This window comes from Anomaloglossus baeobatrachus, chromosome 4 (genome assembly GCF_048569485.1).
Source record: "Anomaloglossus baeobatrachus isolate aAnoBae1 chromosome 4, aAnoBae1.hap1, whole genome shotgun sequence".
Classification (NCBI taxonomy): Eukaryota; Metazoa; Chordata; class Amphibia; order Anura; family Aromobatidae; genus Anomaloglossus; species Anomaloglossus baeobatrachus.
The window spans coordinates 281,162,782-281,188,158 of record NC_134356.1 but is presented as its reverse complement, the minus strand read 5'-3'; the positions used below and the strand labels follow the sequence as shown (position 1 = coordinate 281,188,158).

The window sequence follows — 25,377 nt, the reverse complement described above, 5'->3', positions numbered from 1 at the left end:
AAAAAAACGGAAATTTCGCGAAAATTTTGTAATTTTCAAACTTTGAATTTTTATGCTCTAAAACCAACGAGACATATGACACAAAATAATTAATAAATAACATTTCCCACATGTCTACTTTACCTCAGAACAATTTGGGGGGGGGGGAAATTTAAAGGAAGTTAGAGGGGTTCAAAGTTTATGAGCAATTTCTCATTTTTACAACAAAATTTACAAAGCCACATTTTTTAGGGACCACATCACATTTGAAGTGATTTTGAGAGGTCTACATGACACAAAACACCCAAAAGCGACACCATTCCAAAAACGGCACCCCGCAGGCGACTCAAAACCACCCCTTCAGGTGCTTCACAGGAACTAAAGCAATATGGAAGGAAAAAATGAACATTTCACTTTTTGCAACAAAAATGTTAATTTAGCCTCAAATATTGCATATTTACAAGGGTAGCAGGATTAAATGGACCCCAAAATTTGTTGGGCAATTTCTTCTGAGCACGCAGATACCTCATATGTGGCGAAAGAAGGGAATTTTGTTTACTTACCGTAAATTCCTTTTCTTCTAGCTCCAATTGGGAGACCCAGACAATTGGGTGTATAGCTTCTGCCTCCGGAGGCCACACAAAGTATTACACTTAAAAGTGTAAACCCCTCCCCTTCTGCCTATACACCCCCCGTGCATCACGGGCTCCTCAGTTTTGGTGCAAAAGCAAGAAGGAGTAAAAGTTATAAATTGGTTTAAAGTAAATTCAATCCGAAGGAATTTCGGAGAACTGAAACCATTCAACATGAACAACATGTGTACACAAAGAACAACAGCCCGAAGGGAACAGGGGCGGGTGCTGGGTCTCCCAATTGGAGCTAGAAGAAAAGGAATTTACGGGCCTGCTGGTAGAGCAGCCCCACATGCAGCACACGCAGTGTACACAGCCCTAGCCTTGGCAGCCTTGCGTTTTGTGGATGACATGTTGCTGCCTCCTCAGAGCGATCTGGGGTATCCAGCCAGGAAGCGACCTCACAGTGCAAGAAATAAATAAATATATATATCTGGTGACACAGTACACCAATACACACTGAGGCACTAGAGGGGCCAGCTGAAATGCCGCTTACCGCCCGCTTAAGAGCGGGTGTGTGGTCGCCAAAAGCCCCCTAGTCCAGGTCTCCCAGAGCCTTGCGTCCTTCCTCCAGCCAGACTGCATGTAATGGCTGCCGGCGTCCTGGGAGAGGAGGGGGGGCGGGCCCTGGGCGTTCCTGACTAAGAGCGGGAAGCCTGCTTCCCTCTGTGCCTAGTGAGAGGGCTGGAGCATGTAAATCAGGCTCCAGCCCTCGTCGCTGCTGCGAAACAGCGTCTCTCCCCTACCCTGATTGACAGGGTGGGGGCGGGAACGAAGCGGAGCTAGGCCGCAAAAGCCGGGGACTGGATTTATAAACGCCGCCGCCGTAAAAGCGCGGTCGGCGTGTCCCCGGCGCACTACAAGTCACAGCAGTGCCGCCGGTCCAGTGGGGGTCGGCGCTGCGTTCCCACAACACAAAAGTCCCCCAGTAAACTGCAGGAACACCAACTCAATCGTTACGGTCCCCGGCGCACTACAACACCCAGCCAGCCCGGAGTGTGTCTGTGCCTGCCGGGGACACAGAGTACCTGTATGATGCAGGGCCATGTCCCTGATTGTACTCCTGCTCCATATCCATCAGGTTCAACTGGGTCTGTGGATGGAGCCCGGCGTCAGAGCTTAGAGGCCGGCAGGATCCCACTTCCACAGAGCCCTACAAGGGGATGTGGAAGGAAAACAGCATGTGGGGCTCCAGCCCCTGTACCAGCAATAGGTACCTCAACCTTACAACACCATCCACGGGTGAGAAGGGAGCATGCTGGGGGCCCTATATGGGCCCTCTTTTCTTCCATCCGAAATAGTCAGCAGCTGCTGCTGACTAAAATCTGTGGAGCTATGCGTGGATGTCTGACCTCCTTCGCACAAAGCTTGAAAACTGGAGAACCCGTGATACCACGGGGGGGTATAGCCAGAAGGGGAGGGGCCTTGCACTTTTTAGTGTAGTGCTTTGTGTGGCCTCCGGAGGGCAGTAGCTATACCCCAATCGTCTGGGTCTCCCAATAGAGCGCTGAAGAAAAACAAAATTCCCTTCTTTGTCGCTCCATTGGGAGACCCAGACAATTGGGACGTCCAAAAGCAGTCCCTGGGTGGGTAAAATAATACCTCGTAATAGAGCCGTACCACGGCCTTTTCCTACAGGTGGGCAACCGCCGCCTGAAGGACTTGCCTACCTAGGCTGGCATCCGCCGAAGCATAGGTATGCACCTGATAATGTTTCGTGAAAGTGTGCAGGCTCGACCAGGTAGCCGCCTGACACACCTGCTGAGCCGTAGCCTGGTGCCGCAAAGCCCAGGACGCACCCACGGCTCTGGTAGAATGGGCTTTCAGCCCAGAGGGAACCGGAAGCCCAGAAGATCGATAAGCTTCGAGAATTGGTTCCTTGATCCACCGAGCCAGGGTTGATTTCGAAGCCTGTGACCCTTTACGCTGGCCAGCGATAAGGACAAAGAGTGCATCCGAACGGCGCAGGGGCGCCGTACGAGAAATGTAGAGTCTGAGTGCTCTCACCAGATCTAACAAGTGCAGATCCTTTTCACACTGGTGAACTGGATGAGGACAAAAAGAGGGTAAGGAGATATCCTGATTGAGATGAAAGGGGGATACCACCTTAGGTAGAAATTCCGGAACCGGACGCAGAACCACCTTGTCCTGGTGAAACACCAGGAAAGGAGCTTTGCATGACAGCGCTGCTAGCTCAGACACTCTCCGAAGTGATGTGACTGCTACTAGGAAAACCACTTTCTGTGAAAGGCGTGAAAGAGAAATATCCTTCATTGGCTCGAAAGGTGGTTTCTGAAGAGCCATCAGTACCCTGTTCAGATCCCAGGGTTCTAACGGCCGCTTGTAAGGAGGGACTATGTGACAAACTCCCTGCAGGAACGTGCGTACCTGTGGAAGTCTGGCCAGGCGCTTCTGAAAAAACACAGAGAGCGCTGAGACTTGTCCCTTAAGAGAGCCGAGCGACAACCCTTTTTCCAATCCTGATTGAAGGAAGGAAAGAAAAGTGGGCAAGGCAAATGGCCAGGGAGAAAAACCCTGATCAGAGCACCAAGATAGGAATATCCTCCACGTCCTGTGGTAGATCTTGGCGGACGTTGGTTTCCTAGCCTGTCTCATAGTGGCAATGACCTCTTGAGATAACCCTGAAGACGCTAGGATCCAGGACTCAATGGCCACACAGTCAGGTTGAGGGCCGCAGAATTCAGATGGAAAAACGGCCCTTGAGACAGCAAGTCTGGTCGGTCTGGCAGTGCCCACGGTTGACCCACCGTGAGATGCCACAGATCTGGGTACCACGACCTCCTTGGCCAGTCTGGAGCGACGAGGATGGCGCGGCGACAGTCGGACCTGATCTTGCGTAACACTCTGGGCAACAGTGCCAGAGAAGGAAACACATAAGGGAGCTGAAACTGCGACCAATCCTGAACTAAGGCGTCTGCCGCCAGAGCTCTGTGATCTTGAGACCGTGCCATGAATGTTGGGACCTTGTTGTTGTGCCGTGACGCCATTAGGTCGACGTCCGGCATCCCCCAGCGGCAACAGATCTCCTGAAACACGTCCGGGTGAAGGGACCATTCCCCTGCGTCCATGCCCTGGCGACTGAGAAAGTCTGCTTCCCAGTTTTCTACGCCCGGGATGTGAACTGCGGATATGGTGGAGGCCGTGGCTTCCACCCACATAAGAATCCGCCGGACTTCCTGGAAGGCTTGCCGACTGCGTGTTCCCCCTTGGTGGTTGATGTATGCCACCGCTGTGGAGTTGTCCGACTGAAATCGGATTTGCTGGCCTTCCAGCCACGGCTGGAACGCCTTTAGGGCAAGATACACTGCCCTTATCTCCAGAACATTGATCTGAAGGGAGGACTCTGTCGGAGTCCAGGTTCCCTGAGCCCTGTGGTGGAGAAAAACCGCTCCCCACCCTGACAGGCTCGCGTCCGTCGTGACCACAGCCCATGATGGGGGAAGAAAGGATTTCCCCCCCGACAGAGAAGTGGGGAGAAGCCACCACTGAAGGGAAGCCTTGGCTGCCCGTGAAAGGGAGACTTTCCTGTCGAGGGACGTCGACTTCCTGTCCCATTTTCGGAGAATGTCCCATTGAAGAGGACGCAGATGAAACTGCGCAAAAGGAACTGCCTCCATTGCTGCTACCATCTTCCCTAGGAAGTGCATGAGGCGCCTCAGAGGGTGCGACTGGCCTTGAAGGAGAGATCGCACCCCTGTCTGTAGTGAACGCTGTTTGTCCAGCGGAAGCTTCACTATCGCTGGCAGAGTATGAAACTCCATGCCAAGATATGTCAGAGATTGGGCCGGTGTCAGATTTGACTTTGGAAAATTGATGATCCACCCGAAACTCTGGAGAGTCTCCAGAGCAATGTTCAGGCTGTGTTGGCATGCCACTTGAGTGGGTGCCTTGACAAGCAGATCGTCTAAGTAAGGGATCACCGAGTGTCCCTGAGAGTGTAGGACTGCTACCACTGCTGCCATGACCTTGGTGAAGACCCGTGGGGCTGTCGCCAGGCCGAAAGGTAGTGCCACGAACTGAAGATGTTCGTCTCCTATGGCGAAACGCAGGAAGCGCTGATGCTCTGGTGCAATTGGTACGTGGAGATAAGCATCTTTGATGTCGATTGATGCTAGGAAATCTCCTTGGGACATTGAGGCGATGACGGAGCGGAGCGATTCCATCCGGAACCGCCTGGTTTTTACGTGTTTGTTGAGCAGTTTTAGGTCCAGAACAGGACGGAAGGATCCGTCCTTTTTCGGTACCACGAACAAGTTGGAGTAAAAACCGTGACCCTGTTGCTGAAGAGGCACAGGGATCACCACCCCTTCCGCCTTCAGAGTGCACACTGCCTGAAGAAGAGCATCGGCTCTCTCGGGGGGCGGGGATGTTCTGAAAAAACGAGTCGGAGGACGAGAGCTGAGCTCTATCCTGTAACCGTGGGATAGAATGTCTCTCACCCATCGGTCTTTAACCTGTGGCAGCCAGGCGTCGCAAAAGCGGGAAAGCCTGCCACCGACCGAGGATGCGGTGTGAGGAGGCCGAAAGTCATGAGGAGGCCGCCTTGGGAGCGGTTCCTCCGGCGGTCTTTTTAGGACGTGACTTAGACCGCCATGCATCGGAGTTCCTCTGATCCTTTTGAGGCCTTTTGGACGAGGAGAACTGAGACCTTCCCGCGGGCCGAAAGGACCGAAACCTCGATTGTACCTTCCGTGGTTGAGGTCTGTTTGGTTTGGACTGGGGTAAGGAAGAGTCCTTTCCCTTGGATTGTTTAATGATTTCATCCAATCGTTCACCAAACAGGCGGTCGCCAGAAAATGGCAAACCGGTTAAGAACTTTTTGGAAGCGGAGTCTGCCTTCCATTCACGTAACCACATGGCCCTGCGGACTGCCACCGAATTGGCGGATGCTACCGCTGTACGGCTCGTAGAGTCCAGGACCGCATTAATGGCGTAGGACGCAAACGCCGACGCCTGAGAGGTTAAGGACACCACTTGCGGAGCAGATGTACGTGTGACTGAATTAATCTGCGCATGACAAGCTGAGATAGCTTGGAGTGCCCATACGGCTGCGAATGCTGGAGCAAAAGACGCGCCGATAGCTTCATAGATGGATTTCAACCAGAGCTCCATCTGTCTGTCAGTGGCATCTTTGAGTGAAGCCCCATCTTCCACTGCAACTATGGATCTAGCCGCCAGTCTGGAGACAGGAGGATCCACCTTAGGACACTGAGCCCAGCCCTTGACAACGTCAGGGGGGAAGGGATGACGTGTATCCTTAAGGCGCTTGGAAAAACGCTTATCTGGACAAGCTCGGTGTTTCTGGACTGCCTCTCTGAAGTCAGAGTGATCCAGAAACATACTCAATGGACGCTTGGGAGACCTGAAACGGAATTTCTCCTGCTGAGAAGCTGACTCCTCAATTGTAGGAGCTGGTGGAGAAATATCCAACACCTGATTGATGGTTGCTATAAGGTCATTCACTATGGCGTCACCATCAGGTGTATCCAGGTTAAGCGCGGTCTCAGGATCAGAATCCTGATCTGCTACCTCCTCTTCATCATCCAGAGAGTCTTCCTGCTGAGACCCTGAACAGTGTGATGAAGTCGAGGGAATTTCCCAGCGACCCCGCTTAGGCGGCCTGGGACTGCGGTCCATGTCAGAGACCTCACCCTGGGACCCATGGGTCACCCCAGGAGCACTCTGCAGCTCCAATTGAGGGGGGCCTGGGGTCAATGATTGAACAGTGCCCGGGGCCTGAGTCACCGGTCTGGACTGTAAGGCTTCTAGTATCCTAGCAGACCATTTATCCATAGTCTCAGACAGTTTGTCAGCAAACACTGCAAACTCCGTCCCTGTCACCTGGACAGTGGTAGCAGGTGGTTCCACCTGGGCCACAAGTAGCAGAGGCTCCGGCTGAGTAAGTGCCACAGGGGCCGAGCATTGCACACAATGAGGGTCCGTGGAACCTGCCGGTAGTATAGCCGCACATGAGGTACAGGTTGCAAAGTAAGCCTGTGCTTTGGCACCCTTGCTATTTGCAGACGACATGCTGTTGTCTCCTCTGAGTACAATCCAGGAGGGTATATAGCCAAAAATCAACAGTGCGACAGTACAGTGTAAATGTACAGCATATAAGTATATATATATATATGTACACTTCTGCACTCAGTGGGGCCAGCACCTCAGGTGCTGCTTACCGACCGCTCAAAGCGGTTGTGTGATCACCAGAATCCCTGCATGGGCCTCCCAGAGCCTGTTGTCTCTCCTCTCCAGCGTTAGAAGTGCTGACAGGAATGGCTGCCGGCGTTCTGTGGAGAGGAGGGGGCCGTGGGCGTGCCCTAGAAAGTGCGGGAATCTGGAGCCCCAGTGAGCTGTATGAGGGGGGAGGAGGATACAAAGTATGCTCCAACCCTCAGCACTAACGTCCTGTGCAGCGTCCCGCCCTTCCCCTGACTGGCAGGCCTGGGGGCGGGAATATGCGATACTAGGCCGCAAAATCCGGGGACTAAAGTAATAAGCGCGGCCGGCATATAAGCGCGGTCAGCGCGGTAGTCCCCGGCGCACAAACACACCCAGCGGTGCTGAAGTGTATATGGCCACCAGCGCTCCATGCGCGGTTCCCACGGGGACACAGAGTACCTCACAGCGCGGCCGGCGCGGAAGTCCCCGGCGCACTAACACACCCAGCAGTGCTGCAGTGTGTGTGGCATCAGCGCTCTATGCGCGGTCCCCACGGGGACACAGAGTACCTCACAGTAGCAGGGCCTTGTCCCTGTCGATACTCGGCTCCTGTCAGCAGATTCCCCAGGGGCTGCGGAGGGAGCACGGTCTCATGTGCCTGGAGACCGATTAGGATCCCACTTCACCCAGAGCCCATTAAGGGATGGGGAAGGAAAACAGCATGTGGGCTCCAGCCTCTGTACCCGCAATGGGTACCTCAACCTTAACAACACCGCCGACAAGAGTGGGGTGAGAAGGGAGCATGCTGGGGGCCCTGTTATGGGCCCTCTTTTCTTCCATCCGACATAGTCAGCAGCTGCTGCTGACTAAGATGTGGAGCTATGCGTGGATGTCAGCCTCCTTCGCACAAAGCATAAAAACTGAGGAGCCCGTGATGCACGGGGGGCGTATAGGCAGAAGGGGAGGGGCTTTACACTTTTAAGTGTAATACTTTGTGTGGCCTCCGGAGGCAGAAGCTATACACCCAATTGTCTGGGTCTCCCAATGGAGCGACAAAGAAAACCACTGTTTGGGCGCACGGCAGGACTCGGAAGGGAAGGAGCGTCATTTGACTTTTTGAACAGAAAATTAGCTGGAATCATTAGCCGCACCATGTTGTGTTTGGAGAGCCCCTGAGGTGCCGAAACAGTGGATCTCCCCCATATGTGACCCCATTTTGGAAACTAGACACCTCATGGAATTTATCTAGATGTTTATTGAGCACTTTGAACCTCTGGGGGCTTCACAAAAGTTAATAGAGTTGAGCCGTGCAAATAAATTTGTTTTTTACCACAAAATTGTTACTTCAACCAGGTAGCTTTTTTTTTCACAAGGGTGTCAGGAAAAATTGCACCATAAAATGTATTGTGCAATTTCTCCTGAGTACACAGACATCTCATATGTGGTGGAAATCAAATGTTTGGGCGCACAGCAGGGCTCAGAATGCAAGGAGCGTCATTTGACGTTTCAAACGCAAAATTGTCTGGGATAATTAGCGTATTCCATGTTGTGTTTGGAGACCCCCTGAGGTGCCGAAACAGTGGAGCTCCCCCACATGTGACCCCATTTTGGAAACTAGACCCCCATGGCATAGAAAAAAAAAATAGGGCGCACGCACAAATGTTCTCCAAAAAGGGGGGGGGGGGGGACTAGGTGGGATGGAAAAAAGAAGTCCTGTCCAAAGTCGAGTACGACTGCAGGACGATTGCTGATCAGGTACCTAATTGTTCAAGTTTTGTTTTTTTTTATTTGGGGTGCACAAAAAAGAAGGGAATTTTGTTACTTACCGTAAATTCCTTTTCTTCTAGCTCTTATTGGGAGACCCAGACGATTGGGTGTATAGCACTGCCTCCGGAGGCCACACAAAGCAATTACACTAAAAAGTGTAAGGCCCCTCCCCTTCTGGCTATACACCCCCAGTGGGATCACTGGCTCACCAGTTTTAGTGCAAAAGCAAGAAGGAGGAAAGCCAATAACTGGTTTAAACAAATTCTCTCCGAGTAACATCGGAGAACTGAAAACCGTTCAACATGAACAACATGTGTACCCGCAAACAAACCAACAATCCCGAAGGACAACAGGGCGGGTGCTGGGTCTCCCAATAAGAGCTAGAAGAAAAGGAATTTACGGTAAGTAACAAAATTCCCTTCTTCTTCGGCGCTCTATTGGGAGACCCAGACGATTGGGACGTCCAAAAGCTGTCCCTGGGTGGGTAAAGAAATACCTCATGTTAGAGCTGCAAGACAGCCCTCCCCTACGGGGAGGCAACTGCCGCCTGCAGGACTCTTCTACCTAGGCTGGCGTCCGCCGAAGCATAGGTATGCACCTGATAATGTTTGGTGAAAGTGTGCAGACTCGACCAGGTAGCTGCCTGGCACACCTGTTGAGCCGTAGCCTGGTGTCGTAATGCCCAGGATGCACCCACGGCTCTGGTAGAATGGGCCTTCAGCCCTGATGGAACCGGAAGCCCAGCAGAACGGTAGGCTTCAAGAATTGGTTCTTTGATCCATCGAGCCAGGGTGGCTTTAGAAGCCTGCGACCCTTTGCGCTTACCAGCGACAAGGACCAAGAGTGCATCCGAACGGCGCAAGGGCGCCGTGCGGGAAATGTAGATTCTGAGTGCTCTCACCAGATCTAACAAATGTAAATCCTTCTCATACCGATGAACTGCATGAGGACAAAACGAAGGCAAAGAGATATCCTGATTAAGATGAAAAGAGGATACCACCTTCGGGAGAAACTCCTGAATAGGACGCAGCACAACCTTGTCCTGGTGGAAGACCAGGAAGGGAGCCTTGGATGATAGTGCTGCCAGCTCAGACACTCTCCGAAGAGATGTGATCGCTACCAGAAAAGCCACTTTCTGTGATAGTCTAGAAAGTGAAACCTCCTTCAGAGGCTCGAAGGGCGGCTTCTGGAGGGCAACTAGTACCCTGTTCAGATCCCATGGATCTAACGGCCGCTTGTACGGGGGTACGATATGGCAAACCCCCTGTAGGAACGTGCGCACCTTAGGAAGGCGTGCCAAACGCCTCTGAAAAAAGACGGATAGCGCCGAGACCTGACCTTTAAGGGAGCCGAGCGACAAACCTTTTTCTAACCCAGATTGCAGGAAAGAAAGAAAGGTAGGCAATGCAAATGGCCAGGGAGACACTCCCTGAGCAGAGCACCAGGATAAAAATATCCTCCACGTTCTGTGGTAGATCTTAGCAGACGTGGGCTTCCTAGCCTGTCTCATGGTGGCAACGACCCCTTGGGACAATCCTGAAGACGTTAGGATCCAGGACTCAATGGCCACACAGTCAGGTTCAGGGCCGCAGAATTCCGATGGAAAAACGGCCCTTGGGACAGTAAGTCTGGTCGGTCTGGGAGTGCCCACGGTTGGCCGACCGTGAGCTGCCACAGATCCGGATACCACGCCCTCCTCGGCCAGTCTGGGGCGACGAGTATGACGCGGCTGCAGTCGGATCTGATCTTGCGTAGCACTCTGGGCAGGAGTGCCAGAGGTGGAAACACATAAGGGAGCCGGAACTGCGACCAATCTTGCACTAGGGCGTCTGCCGCCAGCGCTCTTTGATCGCGAGACCGTGCCATGAAGGTTGGGACCTTGTTGTTGTGCCGTGACGCCATTAGGTCGACGTCCGGCACCCCCCAGCGGCGACAGATTTCCTGAAACACGTCTGGGTGAAGGGACCATTCCCCTGCGTCCATGCCCTGGCGACTGAGGAAGTCTGCTTCCCAGTTTTCTACGCCGGGGATGTGAACCGCGGATATGGTGGAGGCTGTGGCTTCCACCCACATCAGAATCCTCCGGACTTCCTGGAAGGCTTGCCGACTGCGTGTCCCCCCTTGGTGGTTGATGTATGCCACCGCTGTGGAGTTGTCCGACTGAATTCGGATCTGCCTTCCTTCCAGCCACTGCTGGAAGGCTAGTAGGGCAAGATACACTGCTCTGATTTCCAGAACATTGATCTGAAGGGTGGACTCCTGCTGAGACCACGTACCCTGAGCCCTGTGGTGGAGAAAGACTGCTCCCCACCCTGACAGACTCGCATCTGTCGTGACCACCGCCCAAGACGGTGGTAGGAAGGATCTTCCCTGTGATAATGAGGTGGGAAGAAGCCACCACTGCAGAGAGTCTTTGGCCGTCTGGGAAAGGGAGACCTTCCTGTCCAGGGATGTTGACTTCCCGTCCCATTGGCGGAGAATGTCCCATTGAAGTGGACGCAGATGAAACTGCGCAAACGGAACCGCCTCTATTGCCGCCACCATCTTCCCGAGGAAGTGCATGAGGCGTCTTAAGGAGTGCGGCTGACTTTGAAGGAGAGCCTGCACCCCAGTCTGTAGAGACCGCTGCTTGTCCAGCGGAAGTTTCACTATCGCTGAGAGAGTATGAAACTCCATGCCAAGATACGTTAGTGATTGGGTCGGTGACAGATTTGACTTTGGGAAGTTGATGATCCACCCGAACGCCTGGAGAGTCTCCAGTGCAACATTCAGGCTGAGTCGGCATGCCTCTTGAGAGGGTGCCTTGACCAGTAGATCGTCCAAGTAAGGGATCACAGAGTGTCCGTGAGAGTGCAAGACTGCTACCACTGCCGCCATGATCTTGGTGAACACCCGAGGGGCTGTCGCCAGACCAAATGGCAGAGCTACGAACTGAAGATGGTCGTCTCCTATCACGAAGCGTAGAAAGCATTGGTGCTCTGTAGCAATCGGCACGTGGAGATAAGCATCCTTGATGTCTATTGATGCTAGGAAATCTCCTTGAGACATAGAGGCAATGACTGAGTGGAGGGATTCCATCCGGAACCGCCTGGCGTTCACATGCTTGTTGAGCAGTTTTAGGTCCAGAACAGGACGGAAGGAGCCTTCCTTTTTTGGAACCACAAAGAGATTGGAGTAAAATCCTCGCCCCCGTTCGAGAGGGGGGACAGGGATCACGACTCCTTCTGCTCTTAGAGAGTCCACCGCCTGCAGCAGGGCATCTGCTCGGTTGGGGTGCGGGGAGGTTCTGAAGAACCGAAGTGGAGGCCGAGAACTGAACTCGATTCTGTACCCGCGAGACAGAATGTCTGTTACCCACCGGTCTTTGACCTGTGACAGCCAAATGTCGCAAAAGCGGGAGAGCCTGCCACCGACCGAGGATGCGGAGGGAGGAGGCCGAAAGTCATGAGGTAGTCGCTTTGGAAGCGGTTCCTCCATTTGCTTTCCTGGGGCGTGAGTGAGCCCGCCAGGAATCTGAGTTCCCTTGTTCTTTCTGAGTCCTTTTGGACGAGGAGAATTGAGCCTTGCCCGAGCCTCGAAAGGACCGAAACCTCGACTGCCACTTTTTCTGTTGAGGTTTACTTGCTCTGGGCTGTGGTAAGGAAGAGTCCTTACCCTTGGACTGTTTTATGATTTCAGCCAATGGCTCACCAAACAGTCTGTCTCTAGATAATGGCAAGCTGGTTAAGCATTTTTTGGAACCAGCATCTGCTTTCCAGTCCTTTAACCACAAGGCTCTGCGCAGAACCACAGAATTGGCGGACGCCATAGCGGTACGGCTCGTAGATTCTAGGACAGCATTGATAGCATAGGTCGCAAACGCAGACATTTGCGAAGTTAGGGACGCTACTTGCGGCACTGCTGGATGTATGAAAGCATCCACCTGTGCTAAACCAGCTGAAATAGCTTGGAGTGCCCACACGGCCGCGAATGCTGGAGCAAACGACGCGCCGATAGATTCATAGACAGATTTCAACCAGAGGTCCATCTGTCTGTCGTTGGCATCTTTAAGTGAAGCGCCATCCTCTACTGCGACTATGGATCTAGCCGCAAGCTTGGAAATTGGGGGATCCACCTTTGGACACTGGGTCCAGCGTTTGGCCACCTCAGAGGGAAAAGGATAACGGGTATCCTTAGAACGTTTGTCTGGATGAGCGTCGTGTTTCTGGATCGATTCTCTGAAATCAGAGTGGTCCAAAAAAGCACTTAATTTACGCTTGGGATATAGGAAATGGAACTTCTCCTGCTGTGCAGCTGCCTCCTCTGCAGAAGGGGCTGGGGGAGAAATATCCAACAGCCTATTAATTGCCGATATAAGGTCATTAACCATGGCGTCACCATCAGGGGCATCCAGATTGAGAGGGGCCTCAGGATTAGAATCCTGGTCACCGTCCTCAGTCTCATCACAGAGAGACTCTTGTCGCTGAGACCCTGAACAGTGTGAAGACGTGGAGGGTCTTTCCCAGCGAGCTCGCTTAGGCTGCCTGGGACTGTCATCTGAGTCAGAGACTTCAGCCTGTGATGCTTGAGACCCCCCTGAAGTACGGATTAGTTCCAACTGAGGGGGACCGGAGAGCATAGACACCGCAGTGTCCATGGCCTGAGCAACTGGCCTGGACTGCAAGGTCTCAAGGATTTTTGCCATAGTCACAGACATTTTATCAGCAAAAACTGCAAAGTCTGTCCCCGTCACCGGGGCAGGGTTCACAGGCGTCTCAGCCTGGGCTACCACCACATTAGGCTCTGGCTGACGAAGTGCCACTGGGACTGAACATTGCATACAATGTGAGTCTTTGGAGCCTGCCGGTAGATCAGCCCCACATGCAGTACAAACAGTGTACACAGCCTGTGCCTTGGCACCCTTGCGTTTTGCGGATGACATGTTGCTGCCTCCTCAGAGCAGTACAGGGTGTCCAGCCAAGAAGCGACCTTACAGTGCAAATATATATATATATGGTACCAAGAAAAAAGTACACTAATATATCACTGAGGCACAAGTGGGGCCAGCACTAAGTGCAGCTTACCGCCCGCTTAGGAGCGGGTGTGTGGTCGCCGAAATCCCTTTAGTCTGGGTCTCCCAGAGCCTGCTGCCTTTCCCCAGCCAGACCGCATGTGTAATGGCTGCCGGCGTCCTTGTGGAGAGGGGGGGCGGGCCCTGGGCGTATACAGACGAAAAGCGGGAAGCCTGCTTCCCACTGTGCCTAGTGAGAGGGCTGGAGCATGTAAATAAAGCTCCAGCCCTCGGCGCTGCCTATTGAGCAGCGTCTCTCCCCTACCCTGATTGACAGGGTGGGGGCGGGAACGAAGCGGCGCTAGGCCGCAGAAGCCGGGGGCTAAAGTTAGAAGCGCCGCCGCCGTAAAAGCGCGGACGGCGCAAAGTCCCCGGCGCACCACAAGTCGCAGCTGCGCCGCCGCTCCAGTAGCGGTCGGCGCAGTAGTTCCCTACATGTAACGTCACTCAGCAAAGCTGCAGTGACCTAACCCCAGCGCACAGCGCTACTGTCCCCGGCGCACTATAACGCTCAGCAAGCCCTGAGAGTGTCCGTGCCTGCCGGGGACACAGAGTACCTGAATGTTGCAGGGCCTTGTCCCTGAACGGCACTCCCGCTCCAAATCCAGCAGGTTCTCTGGGTCTGTGGATGGAGCCCGGCCCCAGTGCTTGGGGGCCGGCAAGATCCCACTTCCACAGAGCCCTCCAGGGGATGTGGAAGGAAAACAGCATGTGGGCTCCAGCCTCTGTACCAGCAATAGGTACCTCAACCTTACAAGCACCACCGCGGGTGAGAAGGGAGCATGCTGGGACCCCATATGGGCCCTCTTTTCTTCCATCCGATATAGCCAGCAGCTACTGCTGACTACAAACAGTGGAGCTATGCGTGGATGTCTGACCTCCTTCGCACAAAGCAGAAAACTGGTGAGCCAGTGATCCCACTGGGGGTGTATAGCCAGAAGGGGAGGGGCCTTACACTTTTTAGTGTAATTGCTTTGTGTGGCCTCCGGAGGCAGTGCTATACACCCAATCGTCTGGGTCTCCCAATAGAGCGCCGAAGAAAAGCAAAAACTAGAGCAACAAATCAGCCAATCACGTAGCTGGGAGACAGGTGAGCAGAGCGCAGATCACGGGGGTGAGAGGTGGAGGGGGAGCGCAGATCACGGGGGTGAGAGGTGGAGGGGGAGCGCAGATCACGGGGGTGAGAGGTGGAGGGGGAGCGCAGATCACGGGGGTGAGAGGTGGAGGGGGAGCGCAGATCACGGGGGTGAGAGGTGGAGGGGGAGCGCAGATCACGGGGGTGAGAGGTGGAGGGGGAGCGCAGATCACGGGGGTGAGAGGTGGAGGGGGAGCGCAGATCACGGGGGTGAGAGGTGGAGGGGGAGCGCAGATCACGGGGGTGAGAGGTGGAGGGGGAGCGCAGATCACGGGGGTGAGAGGTGGAGGGGGAGCGCAGATCACGGGGGTGAGAGGTGGAGGGGGAGCGCAGATCACGGGGGTGAGAGGTGGAGGGGGAGCGCAGATCACGGGGGTGAGAGGTGGAGGGGGAGCGCAGATCACGGGGGTGAGAGGTGGAGGGGGAGCGCAGATCACGGGGGTGAGAGGTGGAGGGGGAGCGCAGATCACGGGGGTGAGAGGTGGAGGGGGAGCGCAGATCACGGGGGTGAGAGGTGGAGGGGGAGCGCAGATCACGGGGGTGAGAGGTGGAGGGGGAGCGCAGATCACGGGGGTGAGAGGTGGAGGGGGAGCGCAGATCACGGGGGTGAGAGGTGGAGGGGGAGCGCAGATCACGGGGGTGAGAGGTGGAGGGGGAGCGCAGATCACGGGGGTGAGAGGTGGAGGGGGAGCGCAGATCACGGGGGTGAGAGGTGGAGGGGGAGCGCAGATCACGGGGGTGAGAGGTGGAGGGGGAGCGCAGATCACGGGGGTGAGAGGTGGAGGGGGAGCGCAGATCACGGGGGTGAGAGGTGGAGGGGGAGCGCAGATCACGGGGGTGAGAGGTGGAGGGGGAGCGCAGATCACGGGGGTGAGAGGTGGAGGGGGAGCGCAGATCACGGGGGTGAGAGGTGGAGGGGGAGCGCAGATCACGGGGGTGAGAGGTGGAGGGGGAGCGCAGATCACGGGGGTGAGAGGTGGAGGGGGAGCGCAGATCACGGGGGTGAGAGGTGGAGGGGGAGCGCAGATCACGGGGGTGACAGGTGGAGGGGGAGCGCAGATCACGGGGGTGACAGGTGGAGGGGGAGCGCAGATCACGGGGGTGACAGGTGGAGGGGGAGCGCAGATCACGGGGGTGACAGGTGGAGGGGGAGCGCACATCACGGGGGTGACAGGTGGAGGGGGAGCGCACATCACGGGGGTGACAGGTGGAGGGGGAGCGCACATCACGGGGGTGACAGGTGGAGGGGGAGTGCACATCACGGGGGTGACAGGTGGAGGGGGAGCGCACATCACGGGGGTGACAGGTGGAGGGGGAGCGCACATCACGGGGGTGACAGGTGGAGGGGGAGCGCAGATCACGGGGGTGACAGGTGGAGAGGGAGCCCACATCACGGGGGTGACAGGTGGAGAGGGAGCCCACATCACGGGGGTGACAGGTGGAGAGGGAGCCCACATCACGGGGGTGACAGGTGGAGAGGGAGCCCACATCACGGGGGTGACAGGTGAGGGAGCCCACATCACGGGGGTGACAGGTGAGGGAGCCCACATCACGGGGGTGACAGGTGAGGGAGCCCACATCACGGGGGTGACAGGTGAGGGAGCCCACATCACGGGGGTGACAGGTGAGGGAGCCCACATCACGGGGGTGACAGGTGAGGGAGCCCACATCACGGGGGTGACAGGTGAGGGAGCCCACATCACGGGGGTGACAGGTGAGGGAGCCCACATCACGGGGGTGACAGGTGAGGGAGCCCACATCACGGGGGTGACAGGTGAGGGAGCCCACATCACGGGGGTGACAGGTGAGGGAGCCCACATCACGGGGGTGACAGGTGAGGGAGCCCACATCACGGGGGTGACAGGTGAGGGAGCCCACATCACGGGGGTGACAGGTGAGGGAGCCCACATCACGGGGGTGACAGGTGAGGGAGCCCACATCACGGGGGTGACAGGTGAGGGAGCCCACATCACGGGGGTGACAGGTGAGGGAGCCCACATCACGGGGGTGACAGGTGAGGGAGCCCACATCACGGGGGTGACAGGTGAGGGAGCCCACATCACGGGGGTGACAGGTGAGGGAGCCCACATCACGGGGGTGACAGGTGAGGGAGCCCACATCACGGGGGTGACAGGTGAGGGAGCCCACATCACGGGGGTGACAGGTGAGGGGGCGGGTAGCCAACCACGGGGGTGAGAGGTGGGGGGAGCGTGCAGCACATCACGTAAGGGAGGGGACGAGCAGCACATCACGGAGGGGAGGGGGCGAGCAGCACATCACGGAGGGGAGGGGGCGAGCAGCACATCACGGAGGGGAGGGGGCGAGCAGCACATCACGGAGGGGAGGGGGCGAGCAGCACATCACGGAGGGGAGGGGCGTGCACCGATCACGAGGGGGAGGGGCCGGGCAGCAGATCGGGGGGAGCGGTGGCACTGTGGCAGATGGAGGGTGGCGGCGGCGGATTGGGAGGCTTTTTGCCGGTTTCATACAGTGGAATGGCAGCGCGGCAACTTCCGGGTCCCATGCTCCGGTCACATAACCGCATGGGACCGGAGCTTGTCACCCTGCCATTGCACTGTGTACACTCACTGTGCTGGCGTGCTGCAGGGAAGTGAAGCTGATGGTGGCGGTCACCGGCAACAGGTCCACTGTGATTGGAGAGATCGGTCACAAGGCCAATCTCTCCAATCAGAGCTACTGGAGCTGGGGGAGGGTGATCCAGTGAGGTCACCCAGCTCCAGCCAATGGCCAGTGCTACAGCTGCACTGGTCAGGGCTGGATTTCAATGTTTCAGTCACTTTAAATGGCTGGAACATTACAGTGGCTGTGATTGGTTGAGCGGCGTTCGTCAGCCAATCACAGCCTCCGTAGGTCCGGGGAGGAGGCACCACCCCTCCTGAGGTCAGGAACAGGTCCCCTCCTCCCCGAATCTGCGGTTTGTGTTAGCCGATTGCAGTCACCGGAGGCTCCGGTGCCGCGATTCCTCCATGACTGAAAGATCTGTCCTTGGTCGTTAAGTCCCAGGGCACCATGACGGATCTTTCCGTCCATGGTCGTGAAGGGGTTAAGCAGCAGCCAAGACTCTTTACATTCTTGTTTGAGGGATTTTCATCCATTATTCCTTGGAAAAACCTTCCAGTCCTGTGAGATTCCTGGCTTGACTTGCATCCACTGCTTTTTTGAGGTCTAGCCACAGATTTTCAACGATGTCCAGATCAGGTGACTGTGAGGGCCATTGTAACGCTATGTTCACGCGTAGCATCTTTTTTGTCAGAGTATCTCGAGTGCATCTTTAAAACGCACCAAAAACGCACTGCTGCGAAAAAACACAATGCGTTTTTACTGCGTTTTTTTAAGTCAAATCTATTGACTGGAAAGGCTCAAAAACACGGTAAAAACATAAAAAGAATTGACATGCTGCATCTTGAAAAACACAGACGAAATGCAGCCAACAAAAAATGCACAGTGTGGACAGCAAAATAGAAATCTCATAGGCTTTGCTGGGAGAAGAAAATGCATGCATCTAGGTGCATCTTTGTGATCTCACAAACGCACCAAAAACGCAGCAAAAGATGCCCTGTGTGAACATAGCCTTAAATCTTCAGCTTGCGCCTTTTGAGGACGTCTATTGTGGATTTTGAGGTGTAGTTAAGATCATTATCCATTTGTAGAAGCCATCCTTTTTTCAACTTTAGCTTTTTTACAGGTGGGGTTACGTTTACATCAAGAATTTTTGAAATTTCATGTTCCCTGTGCCATTGGCTGCAACAAAACCCCACAGCATGATTGATCCACCCCATGCTTAATGGTAGGGGTTATGATCTTTTCCTGAAATTCTCTGCCCTTTTTACTTTACACACACTTTTGATCATTGTGGCCAAAGAGTTCTATTATATCCTCATCGGTCCACGTGACTTGTTTCCAAAATGCATCAGCTTGTTGAGATGTTCGTTTGCATAGTTCTGACACTGAATTTTATGAAGATGCAGGAAAGTTTTTCTTCTGATGACTCTTCCATATTTGTGCAGGTGTCTATGAACATTGGAACAATCTACCACAGATGCAGAGTCTGCTAAATCTTTCCAAAGGTCTCTTGCAGTCAAGCGGGGAGTGGGGGTGTGGGTGGGAGGCAGGGATTGGGAGAATGATTTGGATTTGCCTCTATAGCAGTCTTACAAGCAGCTCTCACAGAAATGTAGCTGGTTACCGTTAACTGCAATTTCTTAATTACATTTCAAACTGGGGAAAGGGCAACTTGAAAACGAAGGGAATTTTGTTTACTTACCGTAAATTCCTTTTCTTCTAGCTCTAATTGGGAGACCCAGACAATTGGGTGTATAGGCTATGCCTCCGGAGGCCGCACAAAGTACTACACTTAAAAGTGTTAGGCCCCTCCCCTTCTGCCTATACACCCCCCGTGCTCCCACGGGCTGCTCAGTTTTGGTGCAAAAGCAAGAAGGAGGAAAAATAATTATAAACTGGTTTAAAGTAACTTCAATCCGAAGAAAACTCGGAGAACTGAAACCATTCAACATGAACAACATGTGTACACAAAAAAACAGGGGCGGGTGCTGGGTCTCCCAATTAGAGCTAGAAGAAAAGGAATTTACAGTAAGTAAACAAAATTCCCTTCTTCTTTTTCGCTCTATTGGGAGACCCAGACAATTGGGACGTCCAAAAGCAGTCCCTGGGTGGGTAAAATAATACCTCGTAAGAGAGCCGTAAAACGGCCCTTTCCTACAGGTGGGCAACCGCCGCCTGAAGGACTCGTCTACCTAGGCTGGCATCCGCCGCAGCATAGGTATGCACCTGATAGTGCTTCGTGAAAGTGTGCAGGCTCGACCAGGTAGCCGCCTGACACACCTGTTGAGCCGCAGCCTGGTGCCTCAAAGCCCAGGACGCTCCCACGGCTCTGGTAGAATGGGCCTTCAGCCCTGAGGGAACCGGAAGCCCAGCCGAACGGTAAGCTTCGATAATTGGCTCCTTGATCCACCGAGCCAGGGTTGATTTGGAAGCCTGTGACCCTTTACGCTGGCCAGCGACAAGGACAAAGAGTGCATCCGAGCGGCGCAGGGGCGCCGTACGAGAAATGTAGAGTCTGAGTGCTCTCACCAGATCTAACAAGTGCAAATCCTTTTCACATTGGTGAACTGGATGAGGATAAAAAGAGGGTAAGGAAATATCCTGATTGAGATGAAAGGGGGATACCACCTTAGGGAGAAATTCCGGAACCGGACGTAGAACCACCTTGTCCTGGTGAAAAACCAGAAAAGGGGCTTTGCACGACAACGCTGCTAGCTCAGACACTCTCCGAAGAGAAGTGACTGCTACTAGAAAAACCACTTTCTGCGAAAGTCGTGAGAGGGAGATATCTCTCATTGGCTCGAATGGTGGTTTCTGAAGAACCATCAGCACCCTGTTTAGATCCCAGGGTTCTAACGGCCGCTTGTAAGGTGGAACGATGTGACAAACTCCCTGCAGGAACGTGCGTACCTGTGGAAGTCTAGCTAGGCGCTTCTGGAAAAACACAGAGAGCGCTGAAACTTGTCCCTTAAGGGAACCGAGCGACAAACCCTTTTCCAGTCCAGATTGAAGGAAGGACAGAAAAGTAGGTAATGCAAATGGCCAGGGAGAAAAACCCTGAGCAGAGCACCACGACAGGAAAATTTTCCACGTCCTGTGATAAATCTTGGCGGACGTTGGTTTCCTAGCCTGTCTCATAGTGGCAATGACTTCTTGAGATAACCCTGAAGACGCTAGGATCCAGGACTCAATGGCCACACAGTCAGGTTGAGGGCCGCAGAATTCAGATGGAAAAACGGCCCTTGAGACAGCAAGTCTGGTCGGTCTGGTAGTGCCCACGGTTGGCCGACCGTGAGATGCCACAGATCCGGGTACCACGACCTCCTCGGCCAGTCTGGAGCGACGAGGATGGCGCGGCGGCAGTCGGCCCTGATCTTGCGTAACACTCTGGGTAACAGTGCCAGCGGAGGAAACACATAAGGGAGCTGAAACTGCGACCAATCCTGAACTAAGGCGTCTGCCGCCAGAGCTCTGGGATCTTGAGACCGTGCCATGAACGTTGGTACCTTGTTGTTGTGCCGGGACGCCATGAGGTCGACGTCCGGCACCCCCCAGCGGCAACAGATCTCCTGAAACACGTCCGGGTGAAGGGACCATTCCCCTGCGTCCATGCCCTAGCGACTGAGATAATCTGCTTCCCAGTTTTCCACGCCTGGGATGTGAACTGCGGATATGGTGGAGGCCGTGGCTTCCACCCACATCAAAATCCGCCGGACTTCCTGGAAGGCTTGTCGACTGCGTGTGCCGCCTTGGTGGTTGATGTATGCCACCGCTGTGGAATTGTCCGCCTCCTTCGCACAAAGCAAAAAACTGAGCAGCCCGTGGGAGCACGGGGGGTGTATAGGCAGAAGGGGAGGGGCCTAACACTTTTAAGTGTAGTACTTTGTGCGGCCTCCGGAGGCATAGCCTATACACCCAATTGTCTGGGTCTCCCAATAGAGCGAAAAAGAAACTAAGCCTTCTCCTGCTTTGTAGTCCTCCACCATTTTCAAAGTGCTAGGCAGCTGCTTAGCAGAACCCATGGCTGCTGTTTTTTGGCACAAGGTTAGAGGAAGCTGGGTTTTTATAAAGATGTGAATTTTACATCAGGTGGCCTTTCCTAGTGATGATAGTAAACAAGCCATAACCCTAACAGGCTAATTAACGTCTGAAACCTTGACCAAAATTATCGGTGCACAGAAATCTCCAAGGCTGCCCAAACTTTGACATCAGCCCATTTTCCTTTTTGTAATTTTTCAAATGTAAAAGATGAAAATATTTCTTTTTTGCTAAAATACAAAGAAAATGTTACATCTTTAGCTTTATGCCTTTTAGCGTTCATTTCATCTTCAACTTGCTTAACTGTTCACACTAGCAGTAATTTTGATCAGGGGTGCCCAAACTTTTACATGCCACTGTATTCTATCCTCACAAAGTAGAAAGACACGGATTAGAGATTTAGTATTTTATTCCTTTTTAATGCTAGCTCTATACTCATTACACGGCTCTGAAAGTCCAATGTTCCCTGCAACGTCCCCACAAAGCACATTAAAGGGGGGAGTCCCATAAATAATTATACTCTTAAGCGGGCTTTACACACTGCGATATCGGTCCCGATATCGCTAGTGTGGGTACCCGCCACCATCTGTTGCGCGACACGGGCAAATTGCTGCCCGTGCCGCACAACATCGCCTAGACCCGTCACACATACTTACCTGCCCGGCGACGTCGCTGTGACCGGCGAACCGCTTCCTTTCTAAGGGGGCGGTCGGTGCGGCGTCTCAGCGTCACTGAGCGGCCGCCCAATAGAAGCGGAGGGGCGGAGATGAGCGGGACGTAACATCCCGCCCACCTCCTTCCTTCCGCAAAGCGGCCGGGAGGCAGGTAAGGAGAGGTTCCTCGTTCCTGCGGTGTCACACGGAGCGATGTGTGCTGCCGCAGGAACGAGGAACAACTTCGTTACTGCTGCAGTAACGATATTTGAGAATGGACCCCCATGTCACCGATGAGCGATTTTGCACGTTTTTGCAACGATGCAAAATCGCTCATCGGTGTCACACGCAACGGCATCGCTAATGCAGCCGGATGTGCGTCACCAATTCCGTGACCCCAACGAGTTCGCATTAGCAATGTCGTAGCGTGTAAAGCCCCCTTAACTGTAGGAAAAGTGAAATATATGATCGCTAGCTACCCATCCACTTATATCACCTCACCAATCATATGGCCAGAGGTCCCAAAATCATGTCTGTGAATGGAGACCAAGTTAGTATCTGGCTCCATTCAGCTGCTTTCGGGGTATTTTTTGCACATGCTCAGTACAACTTAATTCCCACTCGGAACTTTACGCATTTAGAGTGAAATGTTTATTGTGAGGTGGACGATATTAAAGGGAACCTGTCACCACTTTTTTTCACCTATAAGCTGCGCCCCACCACCACCGAGCTCTTATATACAGCATTCTAACATGCTGTATATAAGAGCCCAGGCTGGGGGTATAAAATAAAAAACACTTTATAATACTTACCTAATGTTCGTACGGTGCGCCTAATGGGCGTCTCTGTTGTCCGGCGCCTCCTCTTTCGGCCATCTTCGTCCTCAGGGCACATCAAAGTGCGCCTGCTCAGGACCTGAATGCCGGTGAGTGTGGATGACGTCAGACCCGTCATGCACCGCGGCTAGAGAAGAAGAACAAAGATGGCCAAAAGAGGCGGCGCTGGACAATGGAGATGCCCATTAGGCCCACCGCACGACCGTTAGTTAGTATTATAAAGTGTTTTTTTATGTTATACCCCCGGCCTGGGCTCCTATATACAGCATGTTAGAATGCCGTATATAAGAGCCCGGTGGTGGTGGCCACAGCTTATAGGCCAAAAAAGTGGTGACAGGTTCCCTTTAAGTGTCAATTAGCTGTCCATCTACTGCATGGACAAGCTTGATTTTCGCATTCCCATGTAATAGCAATGGGACGATTCTCTATTATATTCACAAGGCTTGTCTTAGGCAGAACACACTTTATAACGTAAACGTTATTTACATCTTGGTTGTAATTTCATATGATATGCAGTTCACTGTAACTTTTCATTTCTCTTATGGAGAATGTACATAACAGATCTAATAAGACTGACTTGTTACAAGAGAATATTTTAGAGTCAGGAATGTCTCTTGAATTCTTAAAAGTAGATCTAATTAAAAAGAAATGCCTGTAAGCGCTCCTAGCTTTTCTCCCCATCTTGGTTTATTAGACACGTCCATATTTTAGAAAACAATACCACGGATAAAATACTCACTCTGGAGAGTTGAGATTGAGGCCTAGTGTTGTCAAGTCACTTCCTAACGCAAGATGTACCATCCCTGGATCTGTCTCAGCTGCCCTGATGAATGTTAACAAGCCAATCATGCCAAACTGGTCTGTCACCATGCCTTGAGGAATGTTGGTAACTCGGCCTGGTGAAAAGACAAGCAAAAACAAGGAAAATTAAATCATACACAAATTATAACCCCAGAACAGGAGGATGTGGGAGCTAAAAGGAAGACGTCATATGCATGTTTAGCTTTATACCTGAGGGAACCCATAAAAAAAATGGATTCAAAGAGACAAAAATCCCAGACATGAAATCAAATTAGCAACTGGAAACATCCAAAGCAAAAAAAGGAAAACTGGTTGTCAAAGGGATGATTCAAGAGCTTAAGAAATTAAAATGTTTTTCACAAAGTCTAAACATATCAACTATCTATTGGATAGTTAATACCATTCTGACCAAAAGGGGTCCGAAAGCAGAGACCGTTACGATTACAAAGATGGGGCTCTGGAACCAGAGTCTTGAATGGACATTGTATCACTAGCAGGAGCAGTTTGTTATCACTCTGTGTTGGCGAAGAACGCCGCCGGACACAACAGCAGGTAAATAGCCTTTAAGTGCTTAAGTACATTTAATGAAAAGAACACCCAAATATACCCTTTAAGGCTATGTGCGCACTAGACCGTTTTACCCGCGGATTTACCGCGGAAATTTCTTGAGAAAGATTAGAAATCTTTCTGCAGACATTTGCCAGCAAAACCTATGTGTAAAAAAAATAGCTGTGCGCACGCTGCGGATTTTTCTCAAGAAAATTTCTTGAGAAAATTTTCTCGAGAAACTTTCTTGAGAAAATGAGCATGTCCATTATTACCTGCGGAATACCCCCGGAATTACTATACTTGCATGTGTCAGGAACAACCTGCGGAAAATCTGCGGTGAAATCGCGGTAAAATCGCAGCTAATCCACGGTAAAAACGCATGCGTTTTTACCGCGGATTTGGTGCGTTTTTTTCCCGCAGGTGCAGGAATCTTCAACTCTCAGAATGTCTCTCAAGAAAGTTTCTTGAGAAAAAGGACATTTCTAGTGCGCCCATAGCCTAAGGCCTGTTTCACACATCAGTGAAAAACAGACTATTTCACTGACGTGTAAAAAATGCACATATCCCTCCGTGTGCCGTGATTTACGAATGTCCATGTGCAATTCGTGCTCCATGATTTCACATGGAGATAAACTCACCTGTGCCCACTCCTACTGTTCGTGCTGCTGAAGTCTCCCGGATCCTGCCTCCAGCTGTCACTTTGTCACCTCTGCAGCTACTTCCAAGTCGGCTGTTCCATGCATAAATGAATATGCATGACCGTAATTAGCCGGGCAGGAAGCAGCAGACAGCAGTGGCCGGAGACAGTGTTGCTGGAGAAGGGGAGTATAAAGAAGGGAATTTTGTTTACTTACCGTAAATTCCTTTTCTTCTAGCTCCAATTGGGAGACCCAGACAATTGGGTGTATAGCTTATGCCTCCGGAGGCCACACAAAGTATTACACTAAAAGTGTAAAGCCCCTCCCCTTCAGCCTATACACCCCCCGTACTGCTACGGGCTCATCAGTTTTGGTGCAAAAGCCCGAAGGAGGAAAAAATTATAAACTGGTTTAAAGTAAATTCAATCCGAAGGAATATCGGAGAACTGAAACCATTTAACATGAACAACATGTGTTATACAAAAACAGGGGCGGGTGCTGGGTCTCCCAATTGGAGCTAGAAGAAAAGGAAT

General features: G+C 52.9%; 1 protein-coding gene across 2 annotated transcripts in view; it reads right to left on the bottom strand.

Moving 5' to 3' along the window:
- The window catches only part of CNOT2 (CCR4-NOT transcription complex subunit 2), a 182,400-nt gene that overhangs the window by 38,976 nt on the left and 118,047 nt on the right, over nt 1–25,377 (bottom strand). For both annotated transcript variants that reach the window (XM_075344885.1, XM_075344886.1), the window contains exon 10: nt 23,596–23,752. In XM_075344885.1, coding sequence (XP_075201000.1) covers nt 23,596–23,752 — 157 coding nt within the window. The remainder of the gene's footprint in view (nt 1–23,595; nt 23,753–25,377) is intronic.